Source organism: Megalops cyprinoides, chromosome 25, assembly GCF_013368585.1.
Source record: "Megalops cyprinoides isolate fMegCyp1 chromosome 25, fMegCyp1.pri, whole genome shotgun sequence".
NCBI classification, from domain to species: domain Eukaryota; kingdom Metazoa; phylum Chordata; class Actinopteri; order Elopiformes; family Megalopidae; genus Megalops; species Megalops cyprinoides.
The window spans coordinates 3,763,503-3,778,844 of record NC_050607.1 but is presented as its reverse complement, the minus strand read 5'-3'; the positions used below and the strand labels follow the sequence as shown (position 1 = coordinate 3,778,844).

The 15,342-nt window shown below is 40.5% G+C and overlaps 1 protein-coding gene across 11 annotated transcripts; it reads right to left on the bottom strand.

Moving 5' to 3' along the window:
* Nucleotides 1-82: 82 nt before the first annotated feature.
* On the bottom strand, nt 83-14,601 carry LOC118771815 (troponin T, cardiac muscle-like). 11 transcript variants are annotated; one of them, XM_036519877.1, is made up of 23 exons: nt 14,516-14,601; nt 11,851-11,916; nt 11,684-11,691; nt 11,565-11,585; nt 11,349-11,369; nt 11,227-11,247; nt 11,009-11,029; nt 10,787-10,807; nt 10,569-10,592; nt 10,159-10,182; nt 9,962-9,982; nt 7,205-7,210; nt 7,068-7,091; nt 6,944-6,955; nt 6,828-6,849; nt 6,549-6,609; nt 6,201-6,317; nt 6,013-6,090; nt 5,641-5,754; nt 2,981-3,093; nt 2,654-2,744; nt 1,913-1,953; nt 83-264 (listed from the first exon to the last, which is right to left on the bottom strand). In XM_036519877.1, the coding sequence occupies exons 2-23, from the start codon at nt 11,895-11,897 to the stop codon at nt 219-221; spliced, it is 954 nt and encodes a 317-aa protein (XP_036375770.1). In that variant the 5' UTR covers nt 11,898-11,916; nt 14,516-14,601; the 3' UTR covers nt 83-218. The 11 variants fall into 11 exon arrangements, with proteins under 11 accessions (XP_036375770.1, XP_036375771.1, XP_036375772.1 ...); XM_036519878.1 differs by lacking the exon at nt 1,913-1,953 and adding an exon at nt 1,624-1,661; XM_036519879.1 differs by lacking the exons at nt 7,205-7,210; nt 9,962-9,982.
* Between the last annotated feature and the right edge of the window lie 741 nt (nt 14,602-15,342).

Below are 15,342 nucleotides of genomic sequence, written 5' to 3'. Positions count from 1 at the left end.
ACGCCTGGAACAGTTAAGCATCTCAGCTATGCAAAACCAGCAGTCATCAATTTGTGATGTGAAAAACAGGCACCTCAGCCAGTGCAGAGATTCATTTATTGTTTGTACATATGATACAGCAAACGGATGGTGCATCCTCCCGGTATGTAGGTATCTAGCTAAACACACAGTCGTCTGCCTCTCGCTGGAGCTGTCCTCCGCTGCCCGCCATGGTCCCTTTACCTCAGCCGGCCGGACACCTTGCCCTTCCCGCGACCTTTGGCACTGAAGAAGAAAACGGTGGCAGTCAAATCTTGTGCTGGTGCAAAGTTAAAAAGATATGTGCCTGTCCAACCAGCAGGTGTCGCTATATTGCAGTATTTTTTAAGTTTGGTCCTGCTGCACTCCTGTTGGGACTGGTTGCCAGGACTGGATCTATGCATGAGAGGCTGGCAAAGAAACACCTTCCTACTTACGTGGCAGTGAGATTTTACTCCCCTAAAGGGCCTTATACAGTTTTACATGTAAAGAGACTATCCTTTTAGAATAGACCTCCAACTAATGTGTTCATGGCCCACTGTGGTTCCATGCATCTGCACTGAAATCTGTCTGGTAACTGCTCTGTCATTTTCTGCTCCTGTCAGAACACATCCTGTGTGCAGACCATTTTCATGACCACTTACAGTAGCGGCTGGGTTCCTCTGGGGGCAGTCGTGGAGAGAGAGGAGCCAAATGGCTCTGACCGTGAGGTGTCATGCATTGCGACGAGGCGGCACACAGAATGCAAGCACAGAGCAGGCGCTGATATGGAGATGGATGAGGCTACAGGGCTGGAGTGGGAATAGACCAGGAGTAAGGATGATCATGGCCATTTTCTCCCACTGCAGGGGCTCATCTCATTATTACTATACTATTACGACTTGTAATTACCCAGAGAAACTCTGAATCTGATTAATGATAATTGCAAGCCAGTCCATGGCAATGAACTGTTAGCATTCTGACTGAAGGGGATTCTGACCAACAAAATTCTTGTAGTTTTTTTTTTTACCAATTTTGATCAGATTGTGGACCATGATCATTCCAGCTGTAAGGGGCTACTAGATGAAGTGTTCTAGATGAAGTGTGATGACAGATCCACGAGGTGTACTGGTCATATTAGGATGTTGCAGTGACATCCTAATGGTTTCCCACTGACTCTGTGCCTGCTCATTGGAGCAGGCCCAGTCACATGGTCTCACAGCACGGTCAAGTGGAGATCATGTGACTTTAAAGGGCCTGGGAAGATGTGGGCAGGTGGGGATACCTCCAGCAGGTCAAAGCAGGAGCAGGACATGGGCTCTGTCCAGTGAATGGTATACAACACTGATGGAGCCATTTTATCAGTTCATCACTGTTATCAATTGTGTTTACGCAAGAGCATTTCTTTGGTACCTGAATGTGGTGAAACCACCTGTTTGTGGCTGGCTATTGCATTCAAGTTCTGAATGATGACAGAGCAGCGAAAATTCCTCTTTTCTGAATATAAGTGAAAGGGTAAAGTGAGAGCAGGTAGCTCGCTCCATGATGCTCTTTGACCTTTGCGCCCCAGCCTGGATCACTCAGACCCTTTAAACAGAGGGGGAATGACCAGCTTCAGACACTTACCTCTGGTGATCCTGGACACGAGCAAGGAGCTGATTAATCTGAAAAGGACACACACGGAGGCTTTCCTAAGTGTCTGTGGAACATTTCTGCTACTGAGGGGACCTGCGGAATCCTTCCAGGTGTGGCCTGCCGCGCCCGAGTACCTGTCACCTGTCACCCCCCCGCGACCCCCTGCGGTGCAGCGTGAGCTTGAGACCGCCTCGGCCCTGGGTGCGAGCGCTCACTCTCGACACAGCGACTGACAGCACTGACACAGCAATGAAGCGACACCCTCAGACCGGTTACTTACAACTTCTGCTGCTCATTGATTCTGGTTTGGAGCACATTCATCTGTAAGCAAGTCAGAGTTTTAGTCTGATCGCAGAGGCACCTGTCCACAGGTGTTCGTGGACATCATTTCAATGTGTACGGTGGTGCTGGATGTGGGTTAGTGTGGTGCTAGCATGTACATCCTGAATATAATAAAGTTATTCAATATATTCTGAATGATATTCTAAAACGGTGATTTTAGATTCATATGCATATGGAATGCTTCATAAATGAAATGAACAGAACAGTGGTGAGTACACCTTACAAATCCCAGGATCTGAAAAAAGGCACATGTACAACATCATAAAAACAGACAATGTGAGAAACCTGAGGAACCACAAAGTATGAACTATAAAAATGTCTAGCTCACACACTTCCAGCTCACACATTTACCGCACTCCATATCTTTCAGTTCATTCTGATTTTACTGATTTTTACTGATTCTGATTTTTACTGATTTTTACCAACAGTTGAGCAGCACAAGATCTGCCATGCCTACAGGCTAATTATCACACCAGATTATAATAGTAAGTACACTTTATACAAATATTAGAATAACTAATATAGGGCATGGGGGTTTACTACAGTTTTAATTATTAATTATTAATTTTACAGTATATGCTACTGTATTCATGGAATTTTGTTCGCTCGTAACACTAGGGAACCATGGGAACAGGCAGTGGCAGACCAGTGTCCAGTAACTCTGCATGCATCTACTTACATCGTATTTCTGTCTCTTCAGTTTCTCGCTGAGATCAAACTTCTCTGCCTCCAGCTCCATCATCCACTGCCAAAGCTCATTGGCCTTTTCCCTGTCGGAGGACAACCAGCGCGTTACATCACCATTTGGCAGTTCTTCTTTATTAGAACTGACCGTTAGAACCATTTATATATGAATGGTAAATACCTGTCTTTGTCTACAGGCAACGAGCATAATGTAAGGTCCCTAAATCACCCAGGATAAGAGTGCCACTTAAGTGAAATTACATAACTCCCCAGACATGAATGCATGAAATATAAAGTATAGATGATTATGACAACTGCGTACTTCAGTTTATCCTCGCTGAGGTGATCTATGTTGAGAGGCTTTCGTCTCTCAGCCAGAATCTTCTTCTTCTTCTCCCTCTCCGTCTGCTTCTTGGCCCCCTTGCGACCCTCACTCTGCCAGCCAGACACAGAGGAACAGTCAACCAAACAGCATGAAGCCTTTAAAAATACACCCTGCACTTAGACTGAATTTCAAGTGAAATTGAACATTTAGTAAATGTCTGCATGCTTTTTCCTTTTCATAAGCAGGCACAGGTGTGGAGACGGGATTAAAGATTAAAGACGTTTCCAGGGTGATTAAAAGCTTTCATCCTTGTAAAAGACCTAATGGCTAATGGCACTATTGAGGCCCTTTTTTAAATGATGTGCTAATCTCTCACTGTAACAGCTGTGCATCATTAATCAATCCCAGCTGCACAGAGATTGAAACTGCGGATTGAGTCTTCTGCCCCTCGTTTTAAGAGTTGGCATCATTTTTACAAAGCTTGGGTTTGTGCAGCACTTCATTACTGTTTTACATTAATGTTTTCAGCGGTGGTAAAATACAGTGCTGGGGTCCCATGGCAGTTGAAAGGAATTTTTTGAATTCTTCTCGCGCCTCACCTGGTCGCCAGGACAGGTTTGTCATTTTGCAAGCTAACGGTGGCGTATTGACATGCTGTCTTTCTCAATTACTTTGAGGAAACTACAAATACAGTAAGCCATATTGTTAATGTTTGAAATTCAATATCTAATATCGCATTTTTAAAATAGTTAAAATTTCTTTTGAAATAAATACCCTGCTTAGGCACTATATAGATAACAAGTTTGGCGTTTTTCATACGCAGTGAGCGTCACTGTGGCATATTCTCTCTTTATCATATTTGTTCCGAAACAAATATCCAAATTCGTTTGTTTATCTAAATTCAGTTATCTTTTCTAATTTACTATCTGCCTAACCGTTAAGTTACCTGTAAATTAGCCCAGCTAGGTCACCGTCAGGATATGAAGCTGGCCGATAGTTAGCTAGCTAGCCTAGGGATAGCTATCTCGCTAAAATCTCCCTCAGGCTGTTTTTGCGGTTTTGCTAATCGTTAATGCACTATAGCTGATGTACAAAAAACAGAAAATCATTTATCAAAATGTAGCGACCTCCTATAATATGCTGCCATCTCCTGGCAATTTCTGGCTAACGTTTTTTTATTTCCGTTCCTTTCTTGTTGGCTTGCTTCTTAGTCTAAAGTACGGTAAGGTCAGTTTGTGAGGGAAACAGCGCAGTTAGCGTCCTCGCTCGTTGTGAAGGATTTGAAGAACAGCCCCGCATGTTGTCGTAACCTGGAATTTGGCCAAGTCCCATTTGCATTTAGTCTCAAGGCTTTCGTGTATATTCACATGCAAGCTGTCTGTGTGTTTCACATAAATGCCAACTTCACGAATATTGTGTAATGTAGTGTTTTCAGTTATTTTCAATATTCATTTTTTTCTGCTATGCTTGTCGTATTGAGTGTTAAGTTTTCTGGAGTTTTTTGTGTTCATATTAAACGCAGCACTTCGTATTCTCTCCATGTGACAGACGGACCTGACAGAGATGCCGGATGGAAGATGGAAGGTGGCAGAGAGAGGGCAGCGGCAGCGTGGGAAACGCCGCGGAGAGCAGCAGGTAAATTAGATCAGTTTAACAGCGCCCCGTGAGCAAATTAAAGTTTAATAACGAGAAACTGGTGAAATGTTAACTGAGCAGTAAGTGCTGGCAATTACGACTTTACGCAATAATTTTATAACCTTAAAGCTGTACATTTGTATTGGCGTATTGCCATGTTTCTGAAGACATAGGCATACTGCTGATGGAACCCACTTATCACCTGAAACATTACCAGAAATGTGTCACACTCTGTCAATTAGTAGTTCGGTATTATGCATCATAAATCAGTGCAATTTATGAATTTTATAGGACAGATGAATGATTAATTTTATATTGCCACTTATGACATGTTTGTCTATGCTCCTAAATAAAGTTTCATTCTTGCATTTAAGAAAAATTAATGTAAGGCAAACAGATTTGGAAAAAAACATCTAACACAAGTCTAAAATACATACAGAGCTATTTTTGTTTCAGAACATAGTCTCATTACACCTCAGAGAATTTCGGCGTGTGTAAATGCGTGGTGAGTGCATGTTTGTGGTCCTAGGGAGACCATAAAAACTGGGGTTTCTTGGCAAAAAGGAAAAGCTGATTGTCAGACTGGTTACTGAATTGAGACGCATAGCCGGAGGGTAACACTTCAGTTATGATTTTCTGGTACGAAATGCTTCATGGCAACATTTCATATGGAAAATGAAAATAATAAGCCTTAGAATAATATGCATGTTTATATGTTGCAAATGGCTAGTAAATATGTCTTTATAAGCCATATTCATCAGGGAGTTTTCTTCAAGTGTAGAGGTGAATTCCTAGAAATATTTTCCCATTTCCTCCACATATATAACTTGTATTTCATACGCACCCTTGTAAGTGTATTCAATATCTAGTGATTGAACTCCCTCTGATAGACTCTACATCCAGCACATGAGCTGGGATTTGACCCTCTGATGGATCCTAATGTGGCTGTGAGGGATGAGCTGCGATTTGCTGGATCCCACTAATGGTTGGTCATGTCTGTCAGGAGTTGTATGTGATCTGACCTTCTGCTGGATCCCACCGTACTGGTGGGTCATGTTGGTCAGGGCTTTCTTCTTCTTGGCGTCTTCATCTTGCTTCTTGCGCTGCTCCTCCTGCTCCTTTCTCTCCTTCTCTTCCTGCAGGAGAGGAAAAAGCACACATGAGCTCCAAACACTCACTCACACATGTCCCTGCCATCTTCCCATGGCACATCTTCTCTGTGCTGAAGGCAAAGTGTTGGTCTTCATCACACTGTTATGCCTGTGCTAATGTCAAGCCGTGGCTGTGTCACAGTAGATAAAATGACGACATTGCGTTGTTGCCACACGGCAGAGTGCTGGATACCCTGGTGAGGGCTGTCTAATATCACACGTGCATGTGGGCGTGACACACACCGCAAGCCTGGCCTGCCTCTCCTTCTCTCTCTCCGCACGGATCCTTTGCTGCTCTGCCCGCTCGGCACGCCGTTTCTCCTGCACACAGAAGAGTCACTTTCAGTCATACCCATGATGCAGCGCTCATGCGACCCATAATGCATCATCCTGTATCGCTCGCTTGCATGCACAGGATTGAGAGGACTTACAATCCTGCTGACAAGGGCCAGGAGCTCCTCCTCATCCTTCTTCCTCTGGATGAAGTGGGCCTCAATCAGGGACTGCAGCTCCTGGAGGTCCTTCTCTTGGCGCTTCCTGTGGATGTCCTGAGACACCGTTCACAGAGAACCGTCATCACACATGAAGATCTGTCATCAACAAGCCACCATCCGACACAGATATCACACATGAAGGTCCATCATCAGTCTGTCATCACCAGGTTTCAGATACGGATATCACAGACGAAGGTCTGCTGTGTCAAATCTCTGGTCTGCTCAGAGACATTCCCAGAACACACAGTAGTGACAAGAAAAAAGAAGATAATTGTTCCTACTCACATCAAAGTCCACTTTCTCGCCCTCTGGGATTTTTGGTGCTGCGATGTTTGGCATGAACATCCTGTGAATTAGAAGATGCAACTGTATGAATTGGTCTGAAGCTGTCATGTCTCACCTTCACAACCTGCAAGCCTTATACTAAAGTGTATTGTTTTTTCTTAGTATGTTTACATATTTTACAAATTTAAGATTGTAGTTTAATTTAAGATTTTGTAGTTATATAATGCATTTTAAACACATTTTTAAATAACGGTGCCTGTGGAGGAAATGTGCACTTACTTTGGTTTGGGTTTTGACTCATCTGGTAAGACAAAAAATGAAAAAATGAGCTTCGTACTATCTTAAAATTATAAAAAGTATAACACAGATTAGAGATCTGAGCAATGACAACTTACCTTCTGCCTGTTCTGCAAATCAAGAGCATGGAAACAACGATTATCATATGATCTTACAACAAGCAAATTCAGTAAAAACTAGAGATGCACTGTCATGACAATTTTACTTTTTGACAAAATTTACCTGCGGCTTCCTCTTCAGCAGGAGCTATTGCAAAAAGGAAAAGGACAAATGAGTATGGAAAGAACTGCATGAATACAAATCCATCACCAGCAGCTATAATTTCACTGTGCATGATGGAGAGAAATGAAGTTACACACCTTCTTCTGCTGGGTAATAACAGAAGGGAAATGAAGATAAACAGTGACATTTCAGTGAAATTTGCCAGGAGAAATATTGCCACACAGAACATCAACTCATTCCCTCACACAGTGATTTTGATAAGAATATAAAATTTTCAAATGAGTGTTTAGGACAATGGAGCTACCTAAAGCTACACCAGAGGGAGGTAAAATATGCAGTCACGCAAACTAATTTTACAGCACTTTAATATGGGTCCAAAGGTGAAAATAAGGTAGCAAAGAATGCTGTGGCATGGAGAAATGAGGAAAGTGTGATTCCTGATTGCCTGTGGTAATGGACAACAGTGGCTGAGAGCACACATCTAACATTAACATAATTTTATTATTGGAGTTAATTTATTGATTTGGGTTAATGTAATTACTGAGTGTAATTAAATTGTCAGAACCTCTCTATCCAAGCATGAGGAATGTGTGTATGCGGGGGGAAGGTAGCTCAGACAACACTGAATTAAATGCATGTTTGTCTATTATTTTGCTGATAACAGTCACATCCCTACCATGTAATACAGTTACAGAGAAGATGCACGACAGTCTTTAAAGAGGGAAGTATTTTTATGTAGGCAACTGTGCTGTGGCATTGGGTGAAACTGAAGGGCCATTAATGTGAGAGGCAGTAATGATGGTAGAAAAGCAGAGCAGCGAAGCGGTGATGATTACCTTTGACTTCAGCCACTGCGCGTGACAGACAGGCAGCAGTGTGAGGCAAGAGGCAAGAGAGTTACCGACTTCATAAAGGCAGCGCGTTGGCATCGATTTGCAAGCGAAAATTCTTTGCAATACCAGCAGTGGTACTCTGGTGATTACAATGACATTGTGTTGAAATGCTGCCAGAATCTGGTTTAGACTGGTTCATTGAATCCCTATCTTTAATGATGCTGATCGAAAACATCGTTCTAAGCCATTCTCAGTTCAAATACTACTTTTTGGTCATTTTTCATCCACAAAATTTAAGTATGCAACAGTCAATACCTGTGGATTATTTAAACTGTATAAATAGTAGAGTGTCAATTCAAAGAAGTAAAAAAAAGTTTAGACCTACTGGCAGCAAGTAACACAATGCAATATCACACAAGACAGCAGTGCAAGACAGCATGCAAAAGATGGTATATATAGCTAGCATATCAGTTATGCAGTTATACAGGCAGCAGCACATGCATACGTAAGTTAGTAAGTTCAAAAAAATCTGTATATCTTTACCAAAGCAATCACATATGTGTACAAATACACACATCATGTGTGTGTACAGTAACAAGCCGCTAATATATATGAATGACTAAAATCAATGAAAAAGAAAAATCTTTGAAACAAGCAAAACACAACAAAATAAAGTGGTCAGAGAAAACGTTAGAAAGGAAAGTTTTTAAGGAGACAAATGTAAATGGTAAACTTTAAATTGCAACCATTTAAAGTGGTTGATGGTTTAGAATTGTGGAAATAGTAATTGTAATTTGTCAGGCTGCTTTTCAACTTTAAATGGCCCTCATCTGTATGATATATGTAAGCCTCCATTGCTTTAGATGAAAACATTTTTTATCCGTAAAACAGTTTTTTCCAGATTTGCTCATTTGTAATGAGTAAAGGGAATTATTGAGATTTTCACAAATTACATTTAATGAGTCACAATTGAAACTATTGTAATGATTAACAAGTAAGCGGCAGTAAGCATTTAACCAGCAAAATCAAAGCAGTGTAAGTGCTGTTAAATTTAGGTAAACAGTTAGAAAGCTGTCCTTTATACTATTATAGCTTAATTATAATATTCCTACAGTTATCTGACCAGCCTTTCTTTATCAGGCAATGGTACAATTAGAATGTGTGAGTCAGTCAATCTGAATGTGGTTGTGATAACTATTGTTATCTGTGCTCAGGTTTGTGAAACAGCAAAGTGAAATACTGTAAATACAATTTATTATTGTTTTCCAAAATGGTTCCAAGGTTTGCTGCCAGACATTTTAAGTACTAATCTGTATGTGTTGATTGCTGTTTTCAGGATGAACCCTGATTAATTCTGGGCCCTTTTTTTCTCTTTTTTGATAAACGGCAATGATTCAAGGCTAAATATATGTCTTATAATGTCTTATATTTTAAAATGCAGTGACATGCAGACTGCACCCTTCATATGGAAACAGATCCATCCAAAGCTTTACCTTTTTCCTCTGCAGGGGCCACCTCTACCATACGAACATGAGATGAATCGGCCATTAATGAAAGCCCCAAACCATGATCCGAAAATGACCAGCGTACTGGGGTCTTAACTTTATTATGAATTTATCAGTGTGTATATATTGATGAATTGATTGAACAGATTGAATGAACAGATTGATAGATAACAATGTAAACATATTGGGTCTTAACCTTATTATGATTATATACAGTATGTGTATTCACTGATAAATGCTGATAGATAACAGAGTAAAAGCATGCGGACTGAAACCTTCACAAATATTTAGATCCATCTTACCTTCCTCCACCGCAGGTGGTGCCTCTAACATGTGGACAGTTAGTTAGCAGATATTGCCATGAGTGAAAGTGCTCATTTTTAATGTGTCTATTTATATAAACCGGAGTCTCGCTTTCTTATGGTTATATTTATCTATTTATTGATTGATCAATCAGATTGATCGATAGACAGATAAATGTGTAAAAGCATGCAGATTGAAACGTTTGCACATGCAGATTTAAACCCTCATACGAATGGGTCCACCTAGAACTTACCTTCCTCCTCAGCAGGGGGCGCTAGCATGTGAACAGGGGATTAATTCATTAATGGATATAACCATTAGCATAAACTTTCATTTTTGATGAAAAAAACAAATATATATATATACGTGAGAGCCACTTTCCTATGTTAGACGAAAGTGTAGTAACATGCAGATGGAAAGTTTAAACCCTCACACAGGTGGAAAGCTTACCTTCCTCCTCTGCAGGCGGCACCTCTAGCATGTGGGAAGGACATTAATTTGTTAATGCAGATACATATAGCCATTAGGAAAAGCTCTCATTATTTTATCTGATTTTTGTCATGTTGTGCACACTCTAATTTAGTGTCTCGCATAATAACCCTGCCTTATAATGTTTTTACTCTCCTGTAGAGCTTTACATTTGGTAAGGTATAATTTAATTTGCTAGGTGTCTGAAATTCTGCTTCTGCTTCTGTCATCAATTCAAATATACCATGGCATTAAGCCCAATTTGAATCGACAAACTCATCTATGGAGACATATATATATATATATATATATATATATATATAAAATATATAATATATCATAAAGCATATATGCAAAAAGCATGCCAATTTTTGCCTTGGCATAAAGCTTACCTGCCTCCTCTGCAGGGGCCTCCTCTACATTGCGTGAAAAGCGTGAAAAGGAGATTAATTACTTATTAAATGCAGCCATGAATTAAAGCTCTTATTGTTGTTATAAAAATTAACCACAGGCTACGATCTTTCATTATGATTTTATAAATATTGTCTATTACTATGCAGCATGCAGGTCACAACCTATAGACAATATTCACATCTCTCCAAAGGTTTACCTTCTGCTGGTGGGGCCACGTCTAGCATGTGAACAGGAGATTGATTGATTAGTTAACAAAGATAGTCAGCCATCAGTAAAAGCTCTGACATATGATTTGAAAATGCATCATATGCTAGGGTCTTACCTTTGAATACATTTTACAATTATGCTGTAAAATGTAAAAGCATGCAGCATGCACAGTACAGCCCCCGCCCAAATTCACATCTACCCAAAGATTTACCTTCTATTGTCGGGGCCACCTCTAGCATGTAAAGAAGAGAATAATCAGTCAACAAATATAGCCATTTATTAACGCTTTTTAACATGATATGTATATACATTCTGTATCAGGGTCTTGACATTTTTTTATTTCTCATACATTTTAGATTTACATCACATACTGTCATGAGAAGCAGCATGCAGATTCCAGATTTCACACAAATCCACTCAGAGCTTTACCTTCCTCCACAGGGGCCACCTCTGGCACACAAACAAGACATTAATTAGTGAATAACTTCATTCTTCAGTGCAACTTGAAGAATGCAACCTTCACACAAATGCAGATTCACCCAAACTATTACCTTCTACTGCGGGGGCCTCCTCTAGCAAGTGAAGAGGAGATTAATTTGTTATAATGGGTATAGCAATTAGTAACAGCTATAATATATGATCTGAAAATACATCATATGCATCATATATTACCTTCTTATAATACATTATAATACATTTACAGTGTATAATGTGATAACATGGAGGTGACAACGTTCAGAGACATTAACATCCACCCAGATCTTTACCTTCTTCAGCAGCAGGCATCTCTAGCATGTGAACAGGAGATTAATTAGTAAGTAGCTATTAGTGAAAGCTGCGATTTATTATTTGAGAGTAAATATTAAAAAAGTGTAATCAGCCTTACCTTCTTCCCTATATTAAAAATGCACATTGGGAGAAAAGAGAATATGAATAGAATCACTTATGAAAATATTCTGTAAAATATGATGATGTACTTATTTAAGATTGATATAATTTTTAATGTAAGTTCAGTAGCAAAATGAATAACAAAAAGAGAAGAAAGTTGCTTACTGTACTTCTTCCACCACCTCCTCCACTACTTGTTCTGTATCAGCCATGTCTGCCAATTACCCAACACTGTGAAAAATATTACAACAGTATGAACATGTATGCACACCCAAATATCAAATATCTAATCAATCTGAGTCTTGGAGGGTCACATAGGTTTATATATTTAGCCACTGGAACTTTGGAAGTTGGATGGTTGTCTGATAAAAATTCAGTAAAATCATTTAGCTCATACAAAGTCTTTTGGAATGATCTGATTCTGAGAGGATTGTATTTTTGGAGACCTATGCTTGCCTGAGCACAGCCATGGACCCCATGTGCTCTAAACAGCTCTTAATTTAAACCTCAACCATTTCCTGTTGGCACTGCAGGGTATTCCTGTCTGGGAAATATGTAGCTTACAGACAAACTCTTCAGCAGTGAATGCATCCCTGAATGGCATGTGTGTTTTAATGGGTACAAAGAGAATCTCTGCTTATGTGCCACACCAAAACTCTTCTTCTGATGTGGGCTGCTTTGATTGTCTGTCTTTTTCTTTGACCTGAGGAATGCAGGTTGAGTGGGAGAAATTTTTTGAGCATCGAGCATCGAGCATTGAGACATTGAATGAGAATTGATTACGAATCCTAAACAAGAGAGACAGCTGCTTGTTTTGCTGTATTGTTATTACTGTTAAAGAGCTAGACATCCTTTTCAAGCTCCTTTTCGTCATCTAGTGGTGAAGTAAAAATACTGTCTTTACTCTGGGGGAGCCACATACTGAGTGAGTGAGTGAGTGAGTGAGTGAGGGCTGTTATCATGTACCTCTCTGGTACACTTAGTGAGGTCACACAACCAGTGTAGGTCCCTTGACCTTGACGTAACCATGCTCAGCAGTGACAAAGCTAGACTGACACTCTTAGACAGGGACAAAGAGGGCCGTCACCTGCCACGGTGTCTGCCTCATTGGACCAACAGTGGACATTCTGTAGGGTGGTGCTCTAGGTTCTCACATATGATAGGAGGAGTGCAAAACTAATTTAGGACCCATATTCATACAACACGCATGCTTGTCTGACCACTCATACACTTTCCCTGTCTATCTCACTCACTCACACACACACACACATACATACACACACGCACACACACACACACTTAGATCAAAATAAAATGTTTCAGTAGATAACTCTGGGGATTGAAGGAAGTTCATATTCAGAGGTTACAAAGTGAAACGACGTTCAGAGGGAATCCAAATGAGGCATCTTTGTGACCTCGTTCCATACAGAAATGCATGCTACGGTTATGCAGTATTCGCAGCAGGTGATGCTTGTTGAGCTATTTTTAAGAATAATAAAGCACACTTTAGAACAGGTGTGACGCTCTCCTCCAAACAATGAGAGCTGCCTGATCGGACCCAGTGCCCCTTCAGTCAGACAGTAAATCACACCACATGCTCCCCCGGGGCTAATTTTGACCACACATCACACTGCTCACATCGGTTCACACGCAGCGCACAACAAGTGCGCACCATTCAAACAGATGGAATGTTCTGCGTGGGAATGTTAAAATGACGATCATAAATTCTGGATAATCCCACATTGTCACAGCTGACATTTTTAAATCTGTATTTTACCCTCTTACTGTGAAAGTGCACCTATCCATTATTTGCTGTACATTATTGATTGGCAAAGCTAAAATCGCGGATACGAGACTGCTATAATATGTCCTGTGTTATGTGCTTCCAGGCTCTGAATAGACACTTGAGGAGCAAGTCTGTCTGCGTAAAACAGATGCAGGAAGACTTGCCCAAGAGCACAATGATATAAAAATTAGAGGAGCATATGTAATGATTGCCATAACTCAGAATGACCATATCTATCTCAGTGTGTTTCCATCACATTGTTACTGTGCTGTTATGAAGCTCACTCTCTTTCTGCACTGTCTCTCTCCTCGACCTTAGACATCAATCTGTCACTGAATGACACCAGAATGACAAACTCTGCTCTTCACTCATGCCCCTTCGTACAGAAGTAGCTGTGATGTACTGTTCTTCAACGGAAGAGGAAAACAGATTGAGGATTCTTATTAGAAGTAACAAATTTGTGGCAGATGGCAAAAAAAAAATCAATCTGCATGGACCGGTATGCTTAATCAAAAATCATTTTCACTGAACATTGATGAAGCAACCTTGAAAGCACAGTGGCAGTCTGTGTCCTGGATTTGTGCTGAAATGCACTTGTCCAGTCTGCAAAGAGGAGAGAGCAGATCCAGTGTATCTGAGCGTGGTGTTAAATGTGTTGCATTAATATGTATCATTACTCTTACCCCATGTCAATGGCTGGAATAACACAGCCAAAGGGAGCCGGAATGTTGAGGATGGTGGTTTAAAACCAGCATTAACTCAAAACCTCAAAGCATGCAATCCTCATCATTAGCACTACCTGCGCTCAACATCCTGTCAAATGGTCAGCTTTCACCAAAAAACACTTCTTTGTCCTCAATTTCTCCATGGTACTTTTTCTGGTCTGGGTTAAATGGTGTACCTAGTTATAATTTTATCATCACATAAATCATTTCAGGTGCCATTTCATTGTAAAATTCCTTGCAGATTCCATTGGCTAAGGCATAACAGATACAGTGAAGGCATGCACTCCAAAGGTAAGGGGATTGTTCTCAGTCCTCCTACCTGGGACCCTGAGGGAGAGACAGTGACTCTTTTTCTTTGAGTTGCAGAATTCAGACAGCTTGACTCAGCCACCAAGGCTCACATAATACATCCCTTCCTGCTCACATGACTCCCATGCTCTGTGATTGGTCAGTGTTATAAAGGCATTGTCTATTGTTAGACTGTAGTACAAACTGGGCTTCAATGAGATTCTAGAACTAAATCTTCAGCCTGTCTTTTTAAAGCTTGACTGGTTTTCCCCCAGTTAGTAAAAGCACTATTCTAAGAAAAATCAAAAGCCTGTAATGGAGGTGAACAAGAACACACTAAACTTGGAATTTGGTGTCAGATTCAACTCAGTGCTTATGTTTGTGATTCTGATATGGGTTTTTCAGAAAAGAGTGTTGCTAACATTTTGCTTCTTGTCTCCCCCAGTAAGCTGTGTCAATGAAAAAATGTGTAGCGGCATATCACAGTGAAAGAGGCTGATTTGAGTGGAGACCTGAAGTAGCTACGCAGCAATATCCAGTTTTGGAAAGGAGGCGAAACAGTGCAGAACAACAGATGATGATGTTACTAGAACAATAATGTGTGACAGTAGCACTAATTTGGCCAGTGACAGGCCCACTATATTTAAGAACAGTGCTTGTCCTGTCTCTGCTGAAACTATGATGGAGATGCCACAGAACTGAAGTAGTGGTGAACTTTGGACAGTCCTTACAGTAAAAGAACTGATTCAGCTACTGGAAGTATGGCGGTTATCATTGGTATGCAGCCTTGCTATGTAGTGGAGAATGTAAGATTTATATATGTACTACAATGTAGCCAAAATACAGAACAGTATGTGC